This window comes from Pogona vitticeps, chromosome 4, assembly GCF_051106095.1.
Source record: "Pogona vitticeps strain Pit_001003342236 chromosome 4, PviZW2.1, whole genome shotgun sequence".
Lineage (NCBI taxonomy): Eukaryota > Metazoa > Chordata > Lepidosauria > Squamata > Agamidae > Pogona > Pogona vitticeps.
The window spans coordinates 140204483-140230279 of record NC_135786.1 but is presented as its reverse complement, the minus strand read 5'-3'; the positions used below and the strand labels follow the sequence as shown (position 1 = coordinate 140230279).

General features: G+C 39.8%; 1 protein-coding gene across 1 annotated transcript in view; it reads left to right on the top strand.

Moving 5' to 3' along the window:
- The window catches only part of GABBR2 (gamma-aminobutyric acid type B receptor subunit 2), a 439280-nt gene that overhangs the window by 101444 nt on the left and 312039 nt on the right, over positions 1-25797 (top strand). Inside the window, exon 3 of the mRNA XM_072998474.2 lies at positions 4022-4192. Coding sequence (XP_072854575.2) covers positions 4022-4192 — 171 coding nt within the window. The remainder of the gene's footprint in view (positions 1-4021; positions 4193-25797) is intronic.

Sequence of the window (25797 nt, the reverse complement as noted above, 5' to 3'; positions counted from 1 at the left end):
AATAATATTGAACATTAATTGATGATAGTTTCAGACAGTAGCAAATGTATATATGGTGAACTTGATTTAAATAATAGTTTAAAACATGATCTAAATCTCTGCTCAGAAAGACTAATCTTGCAAGCAATAACCTTCATATATATTTTTAAAATATCAATATTTAACAACCTTAATCTTCTGTTCATTGATTCTTCCAGTGTCCTTCATACTATTGAAAGCAATTCTGTACATTTTAATGTGGCTTTTAAAAAAATTGTAGTTTATTGATTGATTGATTGATTGATTGATTGATTGATTGATTGATTGATTTGATTTGATTTGATTTGATTTGATTTGATTTGATTTGATTTATATCCCGCCCATCTAGTAAATTCTACCACTCTGGACAGCTAACAACAGCATATATACAATTAGAACAATATAAATCATTGAAATCATAGCAACAAAACATACCAAAAAATGATAAATAATAGATAGCCAAGAGAAAGGAAATTAAATGCTGGCAGGAGGGAAGGCCTAGATGTAAAGACATGTTTTTAATTGGGTTTTAAATGTACCCAGCGTAGGGGGCGCACGAATCTCAGGAGGGAGATTGTTCCAAAGGTGAGGAGCCACTGCCGAGAAGGCCCGGTTTCGAGTCTTTTCCCTCCGGGCTTTCCTCAGCGTCAGGCTCCTCAGCCTCACCTCCTGGCTCGCGCGGGTGATCCGGGTAGATTTTGATGGGAGAAGGCGTTCCGCCAAGTATCGAGGTCCCAAACCGTTTAGGGCCTTATAAGCGAGCATTAAGACTTTGAAATCGATGCGGAAACGAATAGGCAGCCAATGCAGTCTGGCCAGGGTAGGAGAAATGTGCTGGTATTTTCTCACTCCAGTAAGGAGCCTGGCCGCTGCATTTTGCACCATCTGAAGTTTCCGCATCAACCTCAAAGGTAGCCCCATGTAGAGCGCGTTGCAATGGTCTAATCTTGAGATTACAAGCACGTGTACTAAGGTGGTGAGCACCCCCGTGTCAAGGTAGGGCCGTAGCCGGGCAATCCACCAAAGATGGAAAAAGGCGGAACGGACAACCGACACCACCTGCGTTTCCATGGCGAGCGTCGGGTCCAAATGTACGCCAAGCTGCAGACCCCGCTCGCCGGAGCCAGGGCCACTCCCCCAAACGAGAGTCACCCAAGCCACCAGCCACGGGGGCCCCCACCCTCAGAACTTCCATCTTGTCCGGGTTCAGCCTCAGCCCGTTCTCCTGCATCCATTCCAGTACGGTCCCCTCATGTTGAGAAGGAGGAGGATCTAGTCTGTTACTTTTCATTTCTATTTCCAAGTATATCTCTTTGAAGACAAAAACCCATTTTGAGAATTACAAATGTTTCAGATAGCTACTAGACTCAGTAAGATTAGGTGAAATTTAAACCAAAATTGTTCTCCGCAGAAGCTTGTGGAACCTTGCATAATTGAAGCCCTAATCAAAGAACTGTTGGGCCCTATTTATAAAAGGTCTCTATATATAAATATGATGGCTGAAATTCTGTTGCTTACATTAGTAAGTGGCTAGAGTAGGCCCACTGAATCAGTGGAGATTAGGTAGGTCAACTCTTCTCTATGTTCCATTGACTCAATGAGCCTACTGTAGTTGTGATTTAAATAAGCTAAGCAACAGGCCTTTAGCCATTAATTAGAATATTTAATCACAATTCTGTACTGAGACCTTTGAACTGGAACATAATTTCAATTAAAACTATCATCAAATACCTTTTTTTTAAATGAAGCATTTTAAGAAGAAAAAACACCTGAATTGAATAACATTTGATTTAAATTAGAACTGATTTTATTTTTATTTTTTAAATCATAGCATAATGTTATGTTGCATAAGGCTGACAATATCATCAACTGCTGCCCTTTTTTGGGAAGGTAAAATTTTCCTATACCTCTGCTTGAACATTCTGAGGCTCTCATGAGATATCTTTCATTCTGCAGAAGCCCCTGGGGGCTGTGGGATGTGGGGAAGTCTTTACTTTTTGAAAATCACTATGGCTGGGATGGTTTTACTGTTGGCAGTGTCTTTCAGAAATTAAAGATCCCTCTCATCCCCTTGCCCCCAGTGGCTTCATTTAGATGAAGAAGATCCCAACAGAGCCTTTGAATCTTTGTTTGCAGGGGTGGGGTGGGGATGGAAACATTTAATTCCTGAACAATGGCCATGGATGTTGATACCATCAGCCGTATGTAGCATAGCTTTATACTGCTGAATTTCAGCCATAAAAAAGAATTCCATAATAAAAATATTAACCAGTATTTTTCAGTGTTTAATAAACACTAAGTCAGAAGAAAACTATTATCATCATTCTTGCTAGGTGGCTGGATAGCTCAGTGAGTTGGAGTTGCTGGCCGTGCAGCCAGAAGTTGTGTGTTTGATTCCTCCTGGGAGAAGAAAACTAGCCTGTTTGTCATTGGGAAGTTACACAGTTGCAGATTTCCCCGAGAGGAAGGGAACGATAAACCATTTTGAGCGTTCTTTAATTAGAAACAGTTGGAAAGGATTGCCTTAATTTGGAATTGATTTGATGACACACGGCTGTAGTCCATAAGCTTTGACATAGCTGCACCTTTGTACATTTTACTTTTCTGTTCAGCCGAATGAGGAACTGTGGCTCCTAAAATTGTGTAAGTCAAAGCCACTGCAATTATATATGATACTAAATTTAAACAACTAATAAGCATATGAAAGAATAACTAATATGTCATGTGCTAGGATGACTATTCTTGATGTGTTATAGGGCTGGAGACCATTCTGGTGTCTGCCAACAACCAAGGGCAATTGGGAGGCTGTAGCTTCTGCTGCCCAGAAAACAGTGAGGTTGGCCCTGGCTGTTGGCCAGAGAAAGAAAAAGGGGCAGGGATCCACGTTCACCCTCCCTGTGCACATGTATCTCCAACTGCTTGCAGCCCAGAAATTGCAAATATAAGGAAAAAGAAAAGAAACATAAAGAGGAATGTCCAGAATTCTCATATATGGTATTGGATGTGTGGGTGGGAGAACAATGCATGATGCTAATAATAGCAGTGAAAGCTATCATGAGTCCAGAGCATATGAAATGTGGATTGCCCCCTACCCTTTTACCAAGTTAGCTTCATGCTTAGTTTGTATTAGGCAAAGTTTTATCCCCATCGTATTCTGGCAGGAGTGTCTTAACAGTGGGAGCAAACCCACGATACCACTCAAGATTTGTGTACTATTTGTGTTCATGTGCATGCATTCATGTCTATGCATATGGGGTGTTTCTAAGCAAAGAAATTAAATGTAAAAAGGGGCGTTACAAGACACAGAAGAAATTAACTACTCCATACATTGTAAATCAGCATTCTTAGTCTGGTATCTGACTTTGAGGGGCACCTTTATACAGACAACACGGCTTTCAAGCCAGTGAAGGAATATCCTGGGGAAATGACATGTTCCTGCAAATGTTTCTGAATATTTTGCTTTCTGACGTCACATTTTTCTTCATGGATTTTCCCCCCACAGAGACTCTTTTCATTTTGAGTGTGTGTGTTTGTGCGTGTGCCCCTTAAATGTGCAGGGTGGTACCAGGCAGGAGTTTGAAAGACGTTTTCCACAGGGTTCCTTCAAAACTGGCACTAATCTTGTAAATGTCCATAAATGGAAATTTGCTTTATTGAGCAACCTTAAACCTGCTAAGCAGTCATCAGATCCTCTACCTCATCTTTCTGTTCACAGTGATGGGCAAATTTCCAATTTTCCATCCTCTCAGATTCAAATTTTGTGAATTTAGAAGACTTTTTCAGAATTTAACCACATAGTGGCAGTTGGCTGTTTATAGGATAATATTTGATAATCGGTACTGGTATTGCTTAATAGGGACAAATCTTGTATATAAAAAGAAAAATACAGAAGTGTGTATAATCTGTTGCTGTTTTTTAAATGTTAATATCTGCTTGTACTGGTATCTCAAAGATTGTACAACAAAGCTAACCAAGAGTTTAAAAACATGACTTTGTTTTACAGCTCTCATTTGCTGCAACAACACCAGAGTTAGCTGATAAGAAAAAGTATCCTTATTTCTTCCGGACAGTGCCATCCGATAATGCTGTGAATCCTGCAATTCTGAAATTGCTCAAACATTTTAAATGGAAAAGGGTGGGAACTCTGACCCAAGATATACAAAGATTTTCTGAGGTAAGATCTGTTTAATGTCTTATGTTAGAAAACATTTACAACGGTTACATGCTGTTTTCACTGGTTTTTAGAAATAGTTATTGGACAAAGCATTTCAGTGAGGACGGGCTCATACTAGCAGAAACCAGAAATACAATTGTTTTTCTACAATTGTCATGTTGCAGAATGCAAGAGAGAGATTTCATACTTGAATGCTTTACTATGGTTTACTTTAAAATCTACTCCTCATTCATGGACATCATGCTTATGGAAAACGGCTTTTAACCTGGCCTGTTCTGTTTTGTGCTAAATTTGTACATGTGTCAAATTCTTTGTTTTCTTACTAGAATATTCAGACTGCAGGTCAAGATAGTTTGTATGAAGTCTAAGAACTTTTGTGATTTTTGATTTTCTCTTTTATGAAATGGACTGAAAATAGATTTTCTTGTTGTTATAAAATGGCCCAATTGAAACATCTTTCTCTAGAACAAGTTGTCAGATACTGGGGTGCAGATAATGCAGCCAAAATTAGGTTCACAGAAATAGATAATTTGCTATTATTTACTGTTGTTTTTGGTTCTACAAGCTAACCTGTATAAATCCCTCTTTTCCTAAAAATTATAAGTCAGGCCAGGAATAAGGATAATTAAGTTGGACATATGCTGACATTCTTAAAATAATCACTTGGAATAGGTAAAAAAATACTTGGAAAAGTTAGCTTTTAAAGAATACAACTCCCAGAATCCCTCAGCCACCATGGCCAACAACTGTGGTCAAGTGCTAGAGTGTAATCTGTGGGAGGCGAAGATCAGGCTGTTTTATTCCTCATGTCTTTGAACATGTCTCTTGCAGGCACGTTCTGGAGTGTGTGGGTAGAAACAGCAATCTTCTAGTTCAGTGGCTCCCAACCTTTTTTTATGTTCTTGGATGAAAACTCCCAGAAGTGTTCACCACTAGTTGTGCTGGTCAGGATTTCTGGGAGTTGTAGTCCAAGCCGCCTAGAGTGGTCTTTTAGACCAGATGGGCGGGGGATGTATAACTAACTAACTAACTAACTAACTAACTAACTAACTAACTAACTAACTAACTAACTAACTAACTAACTAACTAACTAACTAACTAACTAACTAACTAACTAACTAACTAACATCTGAGGACCCAGAATTGGGAACCACTGTTCTAGAGCAATGGTTTCTAGTGCAGACAGTTGGATATATTGCAACCTGCATATGATGCCTTTTAAGGAGTTTTTAGCTGGGAGGGACCTTTCTGGACTGGAGTTGAATGTCAGTCAATCTAGTAACACAGCTAATAGTTCTCTACCCCAAATTCCTTTCCTTTCCTTTTTTTTTTTTTTTTTTTTTACAGCTAGTCATGGTTCTGTCAGTATTAGTTATGGAATCTGAAGACAGAGTCTTCATTACAGTTAGTCAGTAATGAAGCTCACTAACCCGTTAGGCTCCGTGATGTAAAAAGTTAAACATTTTTTCCACCCTGTGATATATGTTTTTATCTGTGAAGAACTATGAGTAAATTGAAACTTTTATTCTTTCTCGTAAATGTATTGTAAATGTATTGAGTAAATGTATCGAGACAGTAAGTGCTAGCTGAGGTAAACTAACAAATAAGGAATGGTTTACTGAGGTAGATTGTAGCTCAATCTGCTCTGGGTTCCTTACAGAACCATTTTACATGCTGCATAATTAGGAATATGTTTTATGTTATTTTTATTAAGGCCATGCTCAATTCCTCCCAGTGTGTCCCCTGAATTTTGTCTACATTAGCAAGACCTTTAAGCAGTTCACAAGTGGCACTGCTATTCTAAGTTATTTAGGGCACCAGTTTCTTTATGCTTTCTCCTCCTGCCTTATGTGTTTTGGGGTTAATAGGAAACTTCCTGCTAGTGTGTGATGTCTCCACTCATCCCCATTTATGAGTGATGCTGATCTTCAAGGATGTAAATGAGTGTTTGCAGTGTACATTTTGAGTATTGAACCTGATTAATTTAGCTTTCTCCATTTTTTTTTGCTCTAGGATAAAATTATGGGTATAACTGAGAAGGATAGGTTTTGCTCTCCCCCCCCCCCACGCTTATTCAGAGACTTTATTCCTATGTTGGCAAGTGTTCTGCAAACATTCCATCCTCTTGGTTGGGAGAGCAGCTGCACCATCTTGAAAAAAGTGTTGGGCTGGATCTGTTAGCTTGAAGATGGAGTGAAAGCAAGGCAAGTGACCAGCCACTGAGCAACAGAGGAAGGAATGAGGAGGATGGCTGTAGGATATCAAGCTGAATGTTGTAGGTTTTGTTTTGTGTGTAAGCTTGAAAAGGTTTTTTTATCTGGGGTAAAATTAATAGGATCTAAAATGCTGGTATTCACCCTTTTACGGGCACAATGCATTTGATGCCACAAATTTGAAGCAAGTTCACAATATGTGGAGGTTGTTAGCAGAAAAACAATCCAATTTACAAGGTGTGCCTTTAAATGAACATTTTTATTTTTGTGTTCTCCATGAGTCCAGCTTCCTGAGATAACTGGTAATGTAGATTTACTTTTTTTTTAAAAAAAATCCTCCTCCTAGTTCTCCAGAGTCCTGCATATTCATGTATGAAGAGAAAGATATAATTGTAGGGTTAGGTCACTCAGTCTGTTTACAGACAGAAAATCTGATCATCTTCTCTACTAGATATGAACACCCTGGAGACTGCTCAGATGTCTCATAGCTTTTTGAATGACTCAGTGGTAACATCCAGTTCAGACAGAGAAGTTATCCAAATTTTATATCAAACTGAAGCTAGCTGCCAATATCATCTCTTCTTAAAGAGGGAGAGATAGTTTTTTTTCACTTGTGCTGCTTATCATCATCCTACTTAACAAGTATCTAAATTTGCTAGGCACTATACAACAATAACATTTGTAAAGTACTGTAGTAATTTAAGAAACACATGATCTAAAAGATAGGGCTAAAACAGAATCCTGTGTCTGCGGGTCTTCTTTAATTCTGTTTCACTTTCCATTGTATCATTTCTCTCTTTTTCTTACCACACTGAGTAATTCCCCCTCCCCAGGCAGCTGGAGACTCAATGGGGAATTGGCAAGAACCTTAGAACACCTACGGCAAAACAAAGGACTGTGAGATATATTTAGGAAAACAACGTGACAGGGAAACAAAAATACTGTTATGTCTACATCATACCCTGCTTTAGTTTGCACTGGTTTAGTTTAAGATATTAAATAATATAAGTCATGACAAAACACTCAAACCCACAATCATAAAGATACTTAGGTGCAAAAACGCTTTATCAAAGTATTTAATTCATTTTTATATCAGCAATCCTACAAGGCCCTAAAACTTGTTCTAACTGAAAGTTTGATGATTCAAGGAGGCTTCTCAGTTTGAAAATTTATAGACTTAACAATAAACCTGATACTATTACAAGGCTACAAGATAAATAAATATTACCTTTCCCCAAATCATGGAATCTCAAACTACTGTACTGAAATACCTCTTGATATGATACTGTTCATACATGACTGTTTTGGACAACTGGAGATCAGGCATACTCGTTTAACTTGTGCACAGAGTTGTTTTGTTTCGATGTAAAAAAGTAACAGTTGTGTTAGCCTGAAGGGAGTAAGCAAACAACTGTTCACATCTTTGCTTTAAGGAGTTTGTAGAATTACATTAACCACTTTATATCAAAGAAAGCAACTTAAATGTTATATATCAAAGTAATTCTTAAGTGAACCTCTTTTACATAATTTGAACTCTGATTTGGCAGAAGATCTCCTGTGGAAAGCAACAGGTTCATTACACAGTCCCCTCCTATTCCACATGGCCAAGTGGAAGTAAGGCACAATTCAGTTCTGCTTCAGCAGATTGTTATTCCACATGAAGCAGGAACTGTGGCTTAAAATGGGCTCCAGTTTGTTAAATCCAGAGGTTTTTGTTGCCTTGTTTAGCCCCTAGACTATTTTTTTAAGAACTACAGTTCTTGATTCACACATAAGAAGAAGCCTGGAATCTACTAAATTAGAATCTCAATTCTAGTTTATTTTCTCAGATAGGAGAACAGGTGTGTAAGAGAGACCCAAGAGTTTATACAAGTCATTTTTGCCTGTGAATACAGCACTGAACTGTGCTTTAGCATTATGTGAGGAAGTGGTAAAAATCTTAGTGCTTCGTCAAATCCACATTTGTCCTCCTGCTTCAGGAGCTGAACATAATGTGTTAGCACTCGGTTTGGAGGTTCATGCCGGTTTGTACACACTGCACAGCAAGTGTTGCACGTTCCCTTTCCCCACCTCCCTGGCTGGTTCCCCCACTCACCAGCCAGCGTGCGCTCCTCTCCACCTCCTTTTTGGCTGTTTGACCAGTCTCTGGCAGGAGCTTCCCTGCCCTAGATCACCCACTCAGACAAGGAGGCAGGACAGGCAAACACCTGTTTCTGCCAGAGACTGGCTGAGCAGCTGAAGAGGAGAGTGTGCTCTGACTGGTGTGCGGGGTCATTGGCTGTGGGGGGGCAGGACGCATATGAACCAGCATGAACCTCCAAACCGAGGTTTGTGCTCATCTCTATATATGACACTTCTTAAATATAGATTTTTCTGCGACATGTTCCTCTCATGGTGTTCCATTATCATGGAATAATGCAACAATATAAAGATCTCATCTTTTATCACCCTTCCTCTCTTTGCACATGATTCATGTGAGTCTACAGAAACTAATGCTAGGACATAGAATAAAAAGAAGTAGAAAACAGTGATTATAGAAGTGATATACTGTAAGTGTAATAAATAAGATACTTTGTTGTGAAATTCTGTTAGTTGCTATTTGCTCTTTAGACTGCTGAGGCAAGTAGATCATTTGAATGAAGAAGGAGAAAGAGGACAATAAGCAGTGGAACATAGAGGAACAGGCCCCAGTGAGATATTTTCTGTCTCACAGCACAATTTATAATCTCTGGTGCTTCACGACACAGAGGATTGCATTTGTTCACATTCTGCTTTATTCTCCAAGATAAGCACAAACAGATTCTCATTTTTGCAGTTCCGAAACTTACAGTCTTTGATAAGGAAGTAGTTACGAAGCTCCTGGAGAGCAAAAAGTGCATTTCTTTTAAAAATTCATCACATAGGAGACAACCACAGAAATAAAGCTTCATTCCTCAGGCCTATCTCTGCCCTCCCCTCCCTCTGAATCCATTTTCTTAACATCCTTACAGGCCATCCACACTCTCATCTGTTGCTTTTCTCAGGTTGAATAAAAGCTTGTCTTGAGCTCCACTGTCTGCAGTCCTATATCTGTATGGACTCTATAATGATTCCTGATTTCTTGGCCCAGACCAAATGATTCATATCCTGATTCTTTTTTCTTTTCTTTTCTTTTCTTTTCTTTACAAAAGAAAATAACTGAGGAATCTGTTCAATGTAAAATGTTTGGATTTTGAAAATGCATTTGTAACACTACTGTATGTGCCACTGTCTTCTGAGGAATTGCTCAGTAACATGGCTGGTGGTGGAGGTGGTATTTCATGAAATGAATTGATAGGATACTTCTGATTGTTCCTCTTGCCTATTTCTTAAGCATCAGGTAACACTATGACCCAAATCCTTTTGTGTGGTTACTCTGGCATAGCACAGATGGCATAACTTTTGATGGTGAGAAATCCTTCACACTGATCAATGCTTTTTTTCCCTTCCGTGATAAGGGTCCTGGCAGGTCTTTGACTTGCCCCAGTTTTGACCCCCTTTTTATTAGTAACATTCTCCTTCTCACCCCTTCCCTGCCTTTTCCTGCAGCCATGATTTGGCGGGCCACAGTGACTTCCTTTGGCTGTTTTTGTTAAATAAGTGGCATCACAAAACACAATGCATCTACCTATGTAGCACGGTACACATAGTACTGCCAGTGTATCATGTTTATCTAGAATGGTGCTGCATCAATATGAATAAATGTCTGTCTTTCAGATAACACCACCCACAGCTCTACTTTGGTGCGCACTAATCATCCACCCTGGCTACAGAATGGGATAATTAGGAATGTTCTAAACCAGGGGTCCCCAACCCCCATTCTGCGGCCCAGTGCTGGTCCATGGCCTTTACAGGACCAGGCTGCAGAAACAGATCTCCCGCCCCCCTGCAGTACTCCTCACATCCACACCCACATGCACACATGGCCTACCCACCTGCATGCACAGGTGTCCTGCTCACATGCACTTACCTGCAAGTGCACCACGTCCATCTGTGCATGTGCACAAGTGTATCATGCCCCCCAAGAGCCCCCCCCACTCATCTGTGCATGTGTGCAAGTGCACCATGCCTGCCTGCGAGTGGACCACACCCATCCGTGAACACATCACACCCACTTGTGAACGTGGGGGGAGCCATGCCCACTCGCAAGCGCAGGGGTGCCCTGCCCCTGTGTACGGACCCTGCCCCCAACCGGACCGCGGTTCGGTTGGGGACCACTGTTCTAAACCGTACATATGCACACATATTCTCTCTCTCTCTCTCTCTCTCTCTCTCTCACTCACTCACTCACTGTGCTAAAAAAAGGAACAGGACAACTCTAAAAGGGGGGATGGCTTGCTTTAAATCAAAACACATGTGGATGCCATAATTTGATTTTCACCAAGCAGCACCAAAAGTGATCATGAGCTATATGCCCATCTGGACATGCAGTTAGGATGCAAAGCGATAATGTTTACAGTTGTTTTTTTTTAACTTGGGGCAGTTTACCTCCAAATACTCCTCGTGGCGCAGTGGTTAAAACGCTGTACTGCAGCTAAAACTGTGCTCACGACCTGGGGTTCAAATCCCAGGTAGCCGGCTCAAGGTTGACTCAGCCTTCCATCCTTCCGAGGTCGGTAAAATGAATACCCAGCTTGCTGGGGGGGCAATGTGTAGCCTGTATAATTAAATTGTAAACCGCCCGGAGAGTGCGTGTAGCGCTATGGGGCGGTATATAAGTCCAATAAATAAATAAATAAATAAAGGTAGCTAAGACTGGCAATCCTTTGTGTAAAACGTTCATAGAATCGTAGAATTGTAAGAAGCCTATAAGCCCATTGAATTCACCTCATGGGGAAGGACATTTTGTCCTGTATTGCCTGAAGTAAAACCTGATACCTCAGGCAACAAGTCTGGAGTCACCATTCTGAGGTGTTACTTTAAAACAGACCTTCTCATTGAAACACATGGCCAGGATAATATTGTGGATTTTTCTCTTTCTCTCCTGAGGCGCTCAAGCTCTGCAGTGGCCACCCTTAAAGAAGGGTTCTGATGGTCTCAAAAGTTCACCTATCTTTAATATTAAAGTGTTCCATTGAAGGTATTTATCAACATTGTTTTTAGCAAAGACCAAACAAGATGCTTCTTGTCATGTTTGCTGCAATTTCATTAGTGGCAGAGATGAGAAATGTGGGGTGTTTGGGGGCAGACGTTTTCAGAACCCCAGAGCTAGCATGGAGCCATCTGGGGTTCTGAAAAACCCCAGATGGAGTTAAACTCCAAACACCATAGTCCAAAATGGGAAACACCTTGGAGGAGTAGAATTTACTGCTGGAGAGTGGAACTCTACTTTGGTTTACTTTTTCCTGTGGTTTGAAGTAGTGTGTGAACATGTAGAACTGTGCTCCAGTGCAAGGGGAACCAGGGATCAATGTAGTCACGGCAGAAGGTGGAAAAGTCTGAAATCCACACATTTATCTGAATAAAGGTTCTTTCAAATTTTCTCTTCCTCCTTTGCCTTCTCCTCCTCCTCCTCCATTCATGTCAGAAGAAATCCAGTGGTGCTTTCATAGTGGAAGGATCTACTGTAAGGTACTGTCATTGCCCAGTGGACATCTGAAAGTGTTCATAGTCTACACATTATTCAGGGAGGCTCTGTCCATGTCCCCTAGCTTGAGATGGATACAACCTCTCAGTTTGACAGTTTTTGTTGGTTTGTTTAGCGATTGAACAGGTGTTTGGTGCTTCAAAGCCCTGCCTCCTCAGGCAGGTGCCCACTTGGAGGCAGTGGCCTAGCTTCCCTAGATGCTGCTTCTGAGTATGTGCCCACCAGAGTAGGCAGGGCTTCGAAGCGCCAAACAGCTGTTCAGTTGATAAACTAACTGACACAAGCTGTCAAACCAGCACTTTGTGCCCATCTCTTTGTTGTTGTTTAGTCGTTAAGTCATGTCTGACTCTTCGTGACCCCATGGACCAGAGCGCACCAGGCCCTCCAGTCTTCTACTGCCTCCCCGGGTTTGGTCAAATTCATGTTGGTTGCTTCGATGACACTGTCCAACCATCTCGTCCTCTGTCGTCCCCTTCTCCTCTTGCCTTCACATTTTCCCAACATCAGGGTCTTTTCCAGGGAGTCTTCTCTTCTCATGAGATGGCCAAGGTATTGGAGCCTCAGCCCATCTCTACTCCTAATCAAACATATTCTGTTTAGCATGCTACCTAGATGAGGCTGGATAGAGAAGCTATCATGGGTACACAGTTGGTTACGGAATCATACTCAGAGGTTACTTATCAATGGCTCCTTCTCAAACTGGGAGTGACAAATAGGGTACGAAAAGGCTCAGTCCTGGGCCCAATGCTCTTCAAAAATTTTTATTAATGACTTGGATGACAGGGTTCAAGGAATGCTTAGCAAATCTGAAGATGACACAAAATTGTGTGAGATAGCTAATGCTCCGGAAGACAGAAATAAAACTAAAAAAAATCTTGATAGGCTCTAACACTGGACTGAAAACAAGAGAATGAAATTTAACAAGTATAAGCACAGAGGTTTTTTACCTAGGAAAGAGAAAACAAATGCAGTTACAAAATGCAGGGTACTTGTCTCAGTAATATTACATGTGAGAAGGATCTTGGAATTGTTGTAGACTATAAGCTGAAAATGAGCCAACAAAGTCATGCAGCTGCAGAAAAGGCATATGCAGTCTTGGCTGCATCAACAGAAAGTCTACTCTCAAAATCCTGTGATGTTATAGTTTTCCTCTGTTTGACACTGCTTAGGCCTCATCCTGAGTACTGTGTGGGTTAAAGATGGCATTCGAATTAAAATGAGACAGCCATCTGTCACATTCACTTTGATTTAGATTCCTGCATTGAATGGGAGGCTGGGCTTGATGACCTTTTAGGTCCCTTCCAGCTCCATTATTATTTGATTATATTATTCTGTTCCCTAAGCGAGATGGATTTTCTACTCACAATAGTATATGTCCACCCTTATTTTCTCTTTGTTGGATGCTGCTGGTGTTGCTTTCATAGCATTCAGTATGCCCTCTCTCCTGCTATTGCTTCTTGGATTAATCACATGTATGATCTCACCCATTCTCAAATTAGTGCATCAAACTGAGCACTGGCATAAGAATAAGCACAAGACTTGGTAGCCAGTCAGATTTTGCTACAGGGGTTGCTTCCTGATGGCTAGCTTCTAGCACTACCAGTCAAAAAGCATTCTCACAATATTCAGTGTTTCCCCTTTGTAATGGTACTGTTATATTAGAAATGATAAACAAAACTGTGGAATATTATGGAACACTTACAGATAGAAGATTATGATGCATGGACACCCCTCTGATTCTGTGTAGGAAGTGTGTTTTTTTTTGGGGGGGGGAGGGATAATAAACTCTGGTCTGTATGCAACCAGCATGGCTATGCAGCATGAGAACTGCATAGCATAAATGTGAAATAATTTTTATAAAAAGCACTGGAAAGTGGAGGCATTTTTATGCATTGCTGAAAACGTTGACATAACTGTGTATGTATGTATGTTGTTATTTTCTGATTTGAAAACTGCTCAGATCTTTGGTAATAGGACAGTCTAGTCTGATACAGAGTATGGCACTCTAAACTAATGCAGAAGTAAATCTTAGCCAAAGGTTACTCCTGATATCACAACTGATTAACCAAAATATTTGGCTGGCTGACTGACTTCGGGTCACACATTTTGTCCTAAACCAAAACACATTCTATAGTATTTTCTTCATTTATTGAAATAATATAATACCAAGTCTAGATTCTTTAAAAACACATTTCTCTATACTTATAAAAGGCAGGAACTAATTCAGACTTTGCCAGTATGACTTCATAGCAGATGTAGGAATCCAATAGACCCTGGTTTTGTGTTGATTTCAGTATGTTCCTCTAAGGGCTTTGTCAACTATTGCATCTAAAATGTTTGAGTTCCTACTTCCGTATGATGGGAATAATGGTGACTTCTGTCTCACTTTAGTTATTCTGACATGGCACAAAAACAAAATAGACAGTAAAAAAAATTAAATGTCAGATGTTATATATAGATACTTATGTCAAGGAACTATGATGGGCTGCACCTCCGTAGCAAATTCACACCCACTGGGAAACCTATGTAGTATGTGGAATTGCACTAATCAATAATAGTGTGGTATTTGAAGTTCATAAATCAGTCTTCAGATGAAACAAATAATAGTTCTCTCCATGTCTACTGGATGTTTGTGTACACTTCAAAGTCTCTTTACAAGCTTCCATTAACTAGGATTCCATCCTGGGTATACTTGCAGAGGGTTATTGGCCTTCCTGTGCACTTTGAGGGCTTAATTTGAAAACTCTGGGAAAGCTAAATAAGCTCACTGTGGGCCTAGTTTACATTACAGAAATGTTATTCCCAGTGATAATCTATGTGAAGAAGGAGAACAGGAATGGATTTACATCCAGAGCTTATTGTAGCAGAACCAAGCAAATGGAAATAGCTAGGTTCAAAAAAGCAAAACAGCAACAAAAATGTCTATATTGGTATATTTAAAATATCAATTTTTCTGTGTCAGGGTTTGCAGCTGAGTTACACAATATTTCCTATGCTTGCAGCTTACATATGCAGTTATCCTGCTGCCAATAACTCTTGGTGTGAATGAGCAGCCTCTCTGTAGGGACTCTCTCTCTCTCTCTGTTTTTTTTTTTTTTTTAGTTTTGTGCCTTGTATGGTTTTAAAGTTATACATGTAAACATGTAATGTGTCCATGTGGCAAACAGAGAGATGGAGTTACTGTGTAACATGTTGTGGACCTGTGAAAGATGCTGTTTCTTAGGTTGCTCCATCAACTTGTTCTTTAAGATGCTGCAAAATTCTTAATTGTTTTTACTACAACATACTAACACAGTTCCTTGGCAGACTGCTGGAGAACAAACATTACCAGTTAAGTCTGAGAGATGCTAGGCAGACTCAGGTCACACATGGTACATGTGGGTCAGGGACAAATCTGATTAACTCTCTCTCTCTCTCTCTCTCTCTCTCTCTCTCTCTGTGTGTGTGTGTGTCTGTGTGTAGAGTAATACATTATTTAGCTTCAGCTTGCTTTTCTAAATAAAGGCTTATGTGTATTGCTGAAAAAGGCTATGACCAATCTGTGCCTTCACAATATTTACATTTACATTTAAAATTATTTTACAATTTTAGTACAGTATTGCATTAGATGTGTATTATAATGTAATTGTGGCATATCTGCATGCATGTTTAATCTGAAACGTCATGTTGAAATCCATATCTAAACAGAAATAGAGCTAGAGCTAAAGCAGAAATGTCAGGCATGTACTGCTTTCAAGAGCCGTTCAGAACATGTGCTCCCACTCCCCATGCTTATCACATATCATGATTGATTGTTTTAAAACTGGCTGACACAGCAGTGCATGTGAAACATGTTCATAATTTGTGGTGCAGCTGACAATATCTATTTGGTAGTCTGTGTTGTTGTCTTGATGACACCTGACATGGTGACTGGCACTGCTTCCAGAGTGTGGAAAAATTAATTTTTGGAGGGCAATGTTCCCAAGAGACCTATAGCCATTCTGGAATGGCCATACTTACTTGGGGGTTGTAGTAAAATAAGTTAACTTTTTCAAGCTGTGATAGCTTGTGATGTTATGGTATTAGCCCAAGATACACAGGGAATGTAATACAGTATTAATGCTTCACACACAATGGGCAATAATAAATTTGTGACACCTTATTAAACCTTTTTATAATCTGAGAAAAAATTCCTTCTGTCGTATGCTTGGTGCCACCTTCTGTGACAATATTACCACCATGTCCTTTTAACTGGAAGCCTTTGACAGGAATAGTGTGGACAGCAGCACATATCAGCTTAGTTCTATCAGTGACTTTATTGTAATAATTTGTTTTCTTTTGTGAGATAAAGGAGCATGAATCTGCTTTGTGAGTTCACGCTTATCTTGATTTGAGAACAGGAGCTGCGCTATAAACTGTGGTATAGTAAGAATTTATTGAATGCTTTAGGGTAATGTAGCCTTCTGTCCTGTTGCTCCTATATTCCTTCTTTTTTATGTGAGTTTGGAAAGGATAATTTTAATTTCTTAATTTTTCTCTTGGTAGCCTATCAAGCAAGAATTAATTTGCCTGTAATGTAAAAATTCAGTTGACAGGAGGGAAATGAAAAATGGTTGCTGATTATACTGGGTGCTCATTTTCCAAGTGACTGGAGGCTGCCCACCTAGCTATTATGCCATGTTTTAAAAGCTTAGTAAAGTGTACAGAGGTGGTATTTGTGCTAGTTACTTCCCCTTGTTGTTTTCTATCAACATCAGTTTCGTTTTTTTAGATTCTTCAGGACAACTTGTCTGTCACAACAAGAACAGCAGATTAACCAAGGCATCTGCCTCTGGCTTACTTGCCTAGAGATTAGGTTGAGGAGAGCTTAACAAGAAGAATGCACATGATCAGAGTAGAAGTCTGTCTTTCAGGCCAAGATAGCTACCCCTTATAGTCGTTACTGCATGCAATCACTACAATGAGTCACATTTCTTTCTGCAGACTTTAGAAAGATTATATAGGTGGAATGTTTTTTAAAATGTTTACACAGGAAATACAATTTTGTGTACAAAAAAGTGAGTGGCTGGATTCCCTTTTATTAAAAAAATTGTCTTGGTGTTTCATTATTATTATTTTTTTAAAAATCTAAAATACAGTAGTTCATAAGAATAATAGGGGGGAAATGGCAGTAAGAATAAACCACGAAGCAACAGCAACAGAAAATGTTTTAAATTTAAATTTTAAAGTAGATTTATAAAAAGTCAGGAAAGGTGTTGTAACCACCAGAACATATTTTGTTTTGGTCCAGCCGACAAAATCTGTCAGGAATTCTCTGGAATGTTAGTCATGACACAGTGTGGCCCTTAGGCTGTAAAAGATTCCCAGCTCTCATGTTAGAGTCATAAGGAGAGTATTCAGTGTACTGCATGAGAGTTTTATAGTAAGGACGTCTTTACATTGGATTTAATAAGTTGCATGAAAGATACATGAAACGTTGGATAGTTATAGGTACGCTTAAACTATGTTTTTAAAAATTAATTACTTAAAATACAAAGCCAGAATGCAAAAGTCATACAACTGTGCCTTATGCAAGCAGAGAATATTTTCTACATTGAACCAAATAAACACTATTCTGTTAATGAGGACAAAGATTGTTAGGTATAATACTCAGCTGTATAAGAGACATTGCATGTTTGGACAGAAGGTTGGTGCAGTTTTTTTTTTTTTTACAGAATAAATATTAGCTGTTCATAAGCAAAAAGGGTATGGATTAAGGCTTTATTTTGTCACCAAATGAGTTATCTCTGCTTTTTTTTAGAGGTGAGTAATTTCAACATCAGTGAGCAGTATGGATAACTTTTGGCCCTAAAGATGTTTTGGGCTATAACTCCATAAATTCCTCACAGTTGGCTGTGCTAGGTGGGGCAGGGCAAAAAATCAGAGAGTCAAAACTTTTTTTCTCTCGTGTGTTAACAGTGCTGCAGTCCAGAGCTCGATGACACTTTTTGTCCCCCATGATGCTGTTCTGCCATGCACCTGTTTGGGGTGGCAGTGTGGAAGCAAACACATGGCCAATCAGGCATGCGGATATGCCAAGTTCAAGGACATCTCTTATGCCTAAGAGATGTTTGCTCAATGGATTCTCGAAGGCTTTCATGCCCAGGATCTGAAAAACAGGCCCTGGCTTTGGCACCCTGCACACCCAGTCTGGTTCCGATACGTGGATGACACCTCGCAATTTGAAAAAAAACTAGAAGAATTTCTAAACCATCTAAACAGCATCCACCCAAATATTCAATTCACCATGGAAAAAGAAATAGAGGGCCAACTCCTGTTCTTAGATGTCATGGTCATACGCAAAACCGACCTCCTATTGGGACACAAGGTCTACAGAAAACCCACCCACACAGACCGGTACCTACACAAAAACTCCAACCACCACCCACGACAGAAAAAAGGCATAATCAAAACACTGGTAGACTGTGCAAATTGGAACTGTGAAGCTCAGTTTCTGAGCACCGAACTCAACCATCTGAATTGGGCTCTACAAGCGAATGGTTATTCCAAGAATGAAATCAAAAGAGCCATCAAACCAAGAAAACAACACCAAACTGAAGAAGAAAAACAGCCGCCCACAAATAAAGTATTTCTGCCATACATCAAAGGGGTCACGGACCGCAAGGGGAAATTTTTGAAAAAACACAACCTACAAACAGTATTCAGATCCACCACAAAAATACAACAAATGTTACAGTCAGCAAAGGACAGGAATATATTGGAACCACGAAACGCAGCATTCACACCAGAATCAAAGAACATGAGAGACACTGCAGACTAAAACAACCGGAAAAATCAGCAGTAGTTGAATACAGTGGGGTCTCTACTTAAGAACGTCCCTACTTAAGAACAATCCAACTTAAGAACAGCTCCATTTGCTAAATTTTGCTTCTACTTGAGAACAGAAATCCAAGATAAGAACAGGAAAAAAACCCTTTCCTGCTCTTTTTTTAACCTTAGGTCATCTTAGGTTAAAAAAAAATTCTCCCCCTAGTGGTAGAGTACGTATTAACCAGCTTTGCATTAGTTCCTATGGGAACTAATGCTTCAATGTACGAATGCACCTCTACATAACAAAAAAACAGCCAGAACGGATTAATTGGTTTTCAGTCCATTCCTATGGGAAATTTTGCTTCAACTTAAGAACGTTTCAACTTAAGAACACCATTCCAAAACGGATTAAGTTCTTAAGTAGAGGTTCCACTGTATGCCCTGAAACAAGCTGGACATGAAATTTTATTTCAAAATACTGAAGTACTGGACAACACCAACAATCCTTATGTTAGACTGCACAGGGAAGCCATTGAAATCCATAAAGATCAACAGAACTTCAACAAAAAAGAAGAAGGCCTCAAACTAAACAAGGCCTGGCTTCCAATACTGAATAATACAGCTTGCAAAAGGTCAACAAACTCTACCCAGCCACAAGGACCAGGGATCATTGCACAAAAAATACCAGCTAACGACACCCATCAATCACAGTGACAGATAATCTCTCCCTCCTTATCACAACAAAAACACACTGATCACCCTATCTTCTGAAAAGAACAAAAGCTGTTCCTGCAGCTATAAATACTCAACTATCCAACAAACAGCAACAGAGCATGGACAATGTTCCTGCTCCAGTCCTCTGAAGATGCTGGCCACAGAGACTGGCGAAACGTCAGGAAGAAGCCACAAAAACCATAATGAAAACATTGATCCACTTTTGAGCTGCTGGGAAGGAAGGGATTCCAAGCTGACCATAAACAAAAAAAAGTACTAGAAAAGAAAAACTACCAATATCTTGCTACTTTTACAGACATCTATACGGTGACTAAATGTGGAATACTATGCACATTTCTTGTCTCCGCATCAGAAGAAGGTACTGCACAGCTGGAAAAGATGCAGAAGAGGGGCAGCGAAAAATCCTCTTCAGTGAGCACTGCAGGGCAACACATCCAGGGGGAAAATAATATTGGAAAATGTTTCCTCATCTACTGATTGTAATACAAATTTGCATTTTGGTGATTTTTTTTTTAAAAAACAGTTTATGTGACTCATCCTGCTTTAAACAATCCTGGGAATTCTAGTTTGTTGAGGGCAACAACCATACTTTAGGTTGAAAACCTAAAGCTCTTCCCTCCTTAGCCACTCCCAGAATTTTACTTCCCAGGGTTTGCAAGAGGAAGAAAATTATAAAAGCAGTTCATCTCTCTATTCTCGATGCCCCCTGAATGTCATTAAGGATGCAGTTCTGCCTATCCTTCCAGCAAAATAAGTACCAACAAACTCAGCAGCACTCAATTATAAGCGAACATTTTTAAGATGAGGATTCAAGAGGAAAAGGTGAAGTGAGGAAATAAGCTTTTAATTACAAATAAATTTTACTCCTGCCAATTAGTGCAATACGCAATGTGAGCGCTTTCACACTTGGATCCATTTTGCTTTTTCAATTAGTGTTGATTCTCCCTCTGAGAGAATGATTAGTGGTCAAGCGCAGAGAACTTGCTTTGTTATGTGTTTTTCTCCCTATGTTTGGATCTTGTTCAGTTTCAGTGAGGCTGTTATTTAAACGAGGCACAAATTGCAATCTACTTCATTGAGGTAGTGTTTAATTTAGGACAGGCTATAAAAAAGAGACAGTTTAATCAACAAATATGCATATTACCAATATTTTTAGACTAGAATCGAATGGTATTCACAGAGCAGTAGTTTTAACTCCGAGGAAAGGCTTCACAAATGGTCACACTTGGTCCAGCAGGTTTCCAGTATGGTTTGTCCATCTATGTTAGATTTCTATTAGAAGGCATCAGGGACCTCAAACCTGGGTCACAATAGGACTCAGACACCAAACCCTTCTTACTCTTGTGGCTGCTTGCTTTTGGTAAGGGCTGTGGGTTTACTTTGTACCATGCTGCAGTGACATCATTGTAGATGGCATTACAGGTATCCAGTTAGCAGTGGTGTAGATCAAAAGGGTTCTATCAAATTATATGAAGCAATTGATTTCAATATGGCTCCTCAAACTGAGCAAACATCTGATGGTTGTTGTGGGTTTTTCGGGCTCTTTGGCCATGTTCTGAAGGTTGTTCTTCCTAACATTTTGCCAGTCTCTGTGGCCAGCATCTTCAGAGGACAGCATTATGCTTTCTACCACAACCTCCAGGTGTCTTTCTCAGTCAGTCACTCAAAACTTAGCAGCCTATATGTGAAGCTGGGAGTTTTGGCTAGCTTGCTCCAAGTGCTACTGCAGCTGATTAGATTAGAATACCTTCTTTAAAACAATAGCAACAACAAACAAGGATGTAACTCAACTACCAGTCTGTACTAAAGTCTGCTGCAATCATTCAGAAATTAGGCCCCTCATTGTTCTTGTTCTTTTAACTCTTTGAAGCCCTAGTCAGTATAGCCAGCTGTCTGCCCTTCTGAGAGTTTTAGCTGAACTTCAAATGTGGACCCAAGTTTGCAAACCACAGCTTTGGTGTGTGGAAACTAGGTCAGCTGAGTGCCCTGGGCATGAAAATTTTTGTCAGGGAAAAGGACTATGGACAGGATTAAGGAAACAATATAGTTTGAACTGTTCTGAAAATGCAATGACTGAGATTCAGTATGTGTGTCTAGAATTACAACATGGCTTGTGGATCTGGCTTTAAAAACGGCAGAACAGAAGAAAACAAAACACTTTAACTTGAGCTTGAAAATAGGACAGATTCTGATGCTAAAGCTAAGCTCTATGTGAGTGTCTGTGACTGTAGGAGCCCTCTACATCTGTCTGTCCATGAGTAAATAATGATTTTTATACCAGCCTTCTTCATAAGTGTTTTGGGCACCTGAGAAACTACATTAAAACACATAGTTAAAATCACAAATTGGACATAGCTCAAATCAGAAATTAAACATAGCAAAACTGCAAAAATTTAACACTTTAAAGTTAAGATGTCTTCTAAAATATAGTATGATAAATACAAACAAGTAGCAGTCAAAAGATGAACCGAGCAATTCCTTACTCCAGACTTTATAAGCAGACTTTTCTATGAGTCAGATCTTGTGGTCCTGTCCAGGCTGGGTCTTTGCATCACTTCTGGAGCTCCTTTCTGAAACTGAGTCTCAAGGAACTGCTTGAGGTTTTTCTACATACTTTCAGGGAGGTCTAGGCAGGTACTACAAGAGTGTTAAGGTTTTAGAAGAATAAAGGATGGTAATTCTCATAGAATTTAACTCCTGACCTGTCAGTTTACACAACATTAACCCCCCCACACACTGTTTAGCTTCTACAGGTTATTTATAAATTAAATTATAAACACTGTGAATCAAGTAAATAAATGAGAAGCACTTACAGTACCTTCTGCTCACATCAGCATTCTGCATTGTGCCTTTCTTTATTATCTCTGATGCTTTATTGCTCAACTTGAGATACAGTGGCTGAAACTGAGAAACATAAAGTTTTGCTGTGCAAGTCTGATGACATCAGCAGCCACAGCCATATTTTGGTAATTGAAAGTTTTTTTCCCCTCCTACCACAAAGCTTCTTTGGCTCCCTCGGGACCTCATTGGTCTTGGGAGACTTTTGAAGACAGCAGAATAGGGTCAAGAAATCTTAAATGCTTGAAAATTCCCACTGCCAGTCCTTGTGGCTATGGCAGGGTTGGTGGCAGTGCCACTTATTGACATTTAAGATTCTCCACCTTCATTCCACTTCCCACAAAGTCTTCCCTGGAATCAAAGGGAGCCCAAGAGCCTTGGAGGAGTGATAAGAAATTTTAATTTCCAAAATACTGCCAGAGCTGATGATGTCATCATATGTGATATAACCTTATGTTACTGGATTTCAACCTTTATTTTAACAGGTCTCTTTTAAACTCTGTGTTTAATTTTACTATAATATGAAATAAAAACATCTGTATTGAAACAGACATTTCACTATTCTGTTGAACCTATGAGTGGTTCATATATACATACAGTAGTCAACAATTCATGACTGTGTGTAGGCCATTTTTGATTATGCAAGATTCTGATAAGCTGTATAGTATGTCAGATCTCTGTTCTGCTCATCTTATGTGCCCTAATTATAGCTATCCCTGGAACCCAGGGAGACCAGCAGATTCCTTCAGCTCTTATACTAGTTCTGGAAGTTCTGTGTCATAATTAGAAAAGTAGTGGGTCATATTCAATGAAAGTAGAGGCAGTAAGGTCTTGTCTAGTAAAATTGTTTTTTACTAGAGTTGGCCAGAGCAGAGCATTGAAACTATTTTGCAGAGAGTTCTGCAGTAGCTGACTGACTGGAGAAGATCCCCATCAAAGGAGCTTCTCATGTTTACTTCTTCTCCAAAAGGGGTTTTCAGAAAATTGAGGCTTAAGAAGACGGGTCTGGTCAGAGCTATCAGAAGCCTTATCTATTACTTGCAAACCACTAAGGGCCAGTGCTTGTTTATGGTTCCTCACTAGGTTCTTCATAGCTAAGGAAGTGGAGAGGAGATGGAAAGGAGATGGAAACCAGAGGGAGAAGGGAAGGCCTCTGTCATGGCTTATAGGATCTCATGATGTGGTGCTGAGGTCCCTAGGAAAAGAAGGATTGGCTCAAGTTTCTCTTGCCATGAGGTTGCCTTTGAAACCAACGGTTATGAGGATAATGGGTATTTCACTAGTGTTCCTAAATATGACATATATATGAGTGAAAGCTTAAGAAACTCTTCTAGGATTCTAAGTGTTAAAACAAAAACAACGGAAGCTTGTGTTAGTTTAGAACTGGTGGCCAAGTTCCTTGCATGTCTGCTTAGCTGTCCTGTTGAGCTCAGTGGGACTTATTCTGAGGAAGGTGTTACAGGATTGCTGCCCAGGCAGGGATGGTCCATGGTATGAAAAGGGAGTGCCTCACCCAAAAATGGTAGGGTGAAAAGTTATTCACCTGCTCAGACCAGTAGCCCCAAGAGATTTATTGGGGCACAATATTTTGTGGACTGTAGTGGTTACTCTGCGGACTCATAGGTGGGCTCTAGGAGTCCCCAAAGTAATTCAAAATTTTGGCTCACTTGGTTTGGTTTATTTCTGAACAGCCATGAATATTATTGAATAGTACATTTCTTAGTTTTTCCTATAGAACCATTTCTTATGATACGTGCTGTAGAATGTGTCGAATAGTGCAGTTTTGTTGGGGATGTTATACCTTTCTTGCAAGATATGGCACAGCTTTTGTAAATAGCTTAATAGAGAATAGGAGGTATCCAGGATCAGTAGGCAGAATGTAAAAACTTACGAGGAGACTTATATTACCTTCCATGAAACGCCTCATAAAAAGAATTCAGAAAAACAGGATTAATTCACTGTATTGGTTGGAATTAAGCTCAAAAAAGGTGACTTGCTTAAAAAGGCTACAATTTATTAAAGGTTAATCTGATTTTCTGTATAATGTAGAATATTCAGTTCAATCCATTAATTGAACTACAACTGTTGAACTAGAACATATTGCACACATGAGAGAGAGAGAGAGAGAGAGAGAGAGAGAGAGAGCATGTTTAAGTTTCATTGAATCCAGTGAAACGTAATTGCACAGTTAAATGTTAAAATCTCATTGCTTTCAGTGTTATTAGATAACTGGATTGATTACTGCAATAAGCAAGAAAAAGAAAGATTACATAATAATATATTCTATTATGCATTGTAATGAAAGTCAAACATTTATTTTCAGTTGGTTTGCAACCACTTTAATTATAATAATTGTGTGCTGTCAAGTCATTTTAACTTATGGCCACCCTTTTTAGAGTTTTCTAGGTAGAGAGCACTCGAAAGTGGCTTACCATTCCTTTCTTCTAGGAGCACAACCCTGGACTGTGTAATTTGCCTAAGGCCTCACAGGATGGCTCTTCTGGGAGACACATTGGGGAACTGAAGTTCTGGCATCGGGCTCTGCAGTCAGAGACAACTGACTGAGCTATCCAGCCAGCAACTCTAGCAGTCTTTAAGAATAGTCTCTCCTTTCTTCATAGGAATATTGCATCTTTAGAACTTCTAAGAAACTAGTAACCAACATTTTAGTTCAGTGAAGATTATATGCTGTTAAGTTCTTTGTTCTTGTTCAGGTGTCCTCTATAATTACGGCAATGCACTGCGACCATACCACCAGACTTGTTTGTTCTTGGACAATGGCACGCTCTTAAAGTTGTGTTCCTTGCGTAGATGTGTTGTTAGGCTACACTCACTGCACACATGTGCAAACAGCAGCATAGGAATAACTCATGAATACTCTCTGAGTTGCTTGTTCAAAAGAGGATCCACTGGCAGGGAAAGGCTCCAGCTTCCAGTAGTGGGCAGAAGCACTTTGCCATAAACTGACCAGGTCTAGAGACAAGGTGAGGTGCATCAGGATGACATGTGGCAGTTCTCTGTCTTAAGTGTCTAAACTTATGAAGAGTTCCAGTCTGCTACAAGAAGCCAAGGCTGGCAGGAGCATTTGGCACCTTTGGGTAGCAGGAAGGGCTTCTGTTAATGTCTGCCCTGCCCCTGCCCTGATTCTCTTTTTGCCTGGATGATCTAAACAGCTGGTGCTCATCACCTTTTAAATTTCATGTAATGTTCCTTATAAAGCATCATTCTGATGTAGAGATGGGCATGAACCACCAGTTCGGCAGTTTGTGCCAGTTCAGATGACAGCTAAATTGATGTTCCACCAGGCAATATTTCTTGTAGCACTACTCTAGGTGGTTTCCAATAGTGAAATAAACATAAAGAACACAATCACACCCCACCTATCCACAAATATAAAATATAATATACTGTATAAGGAGAGCTAT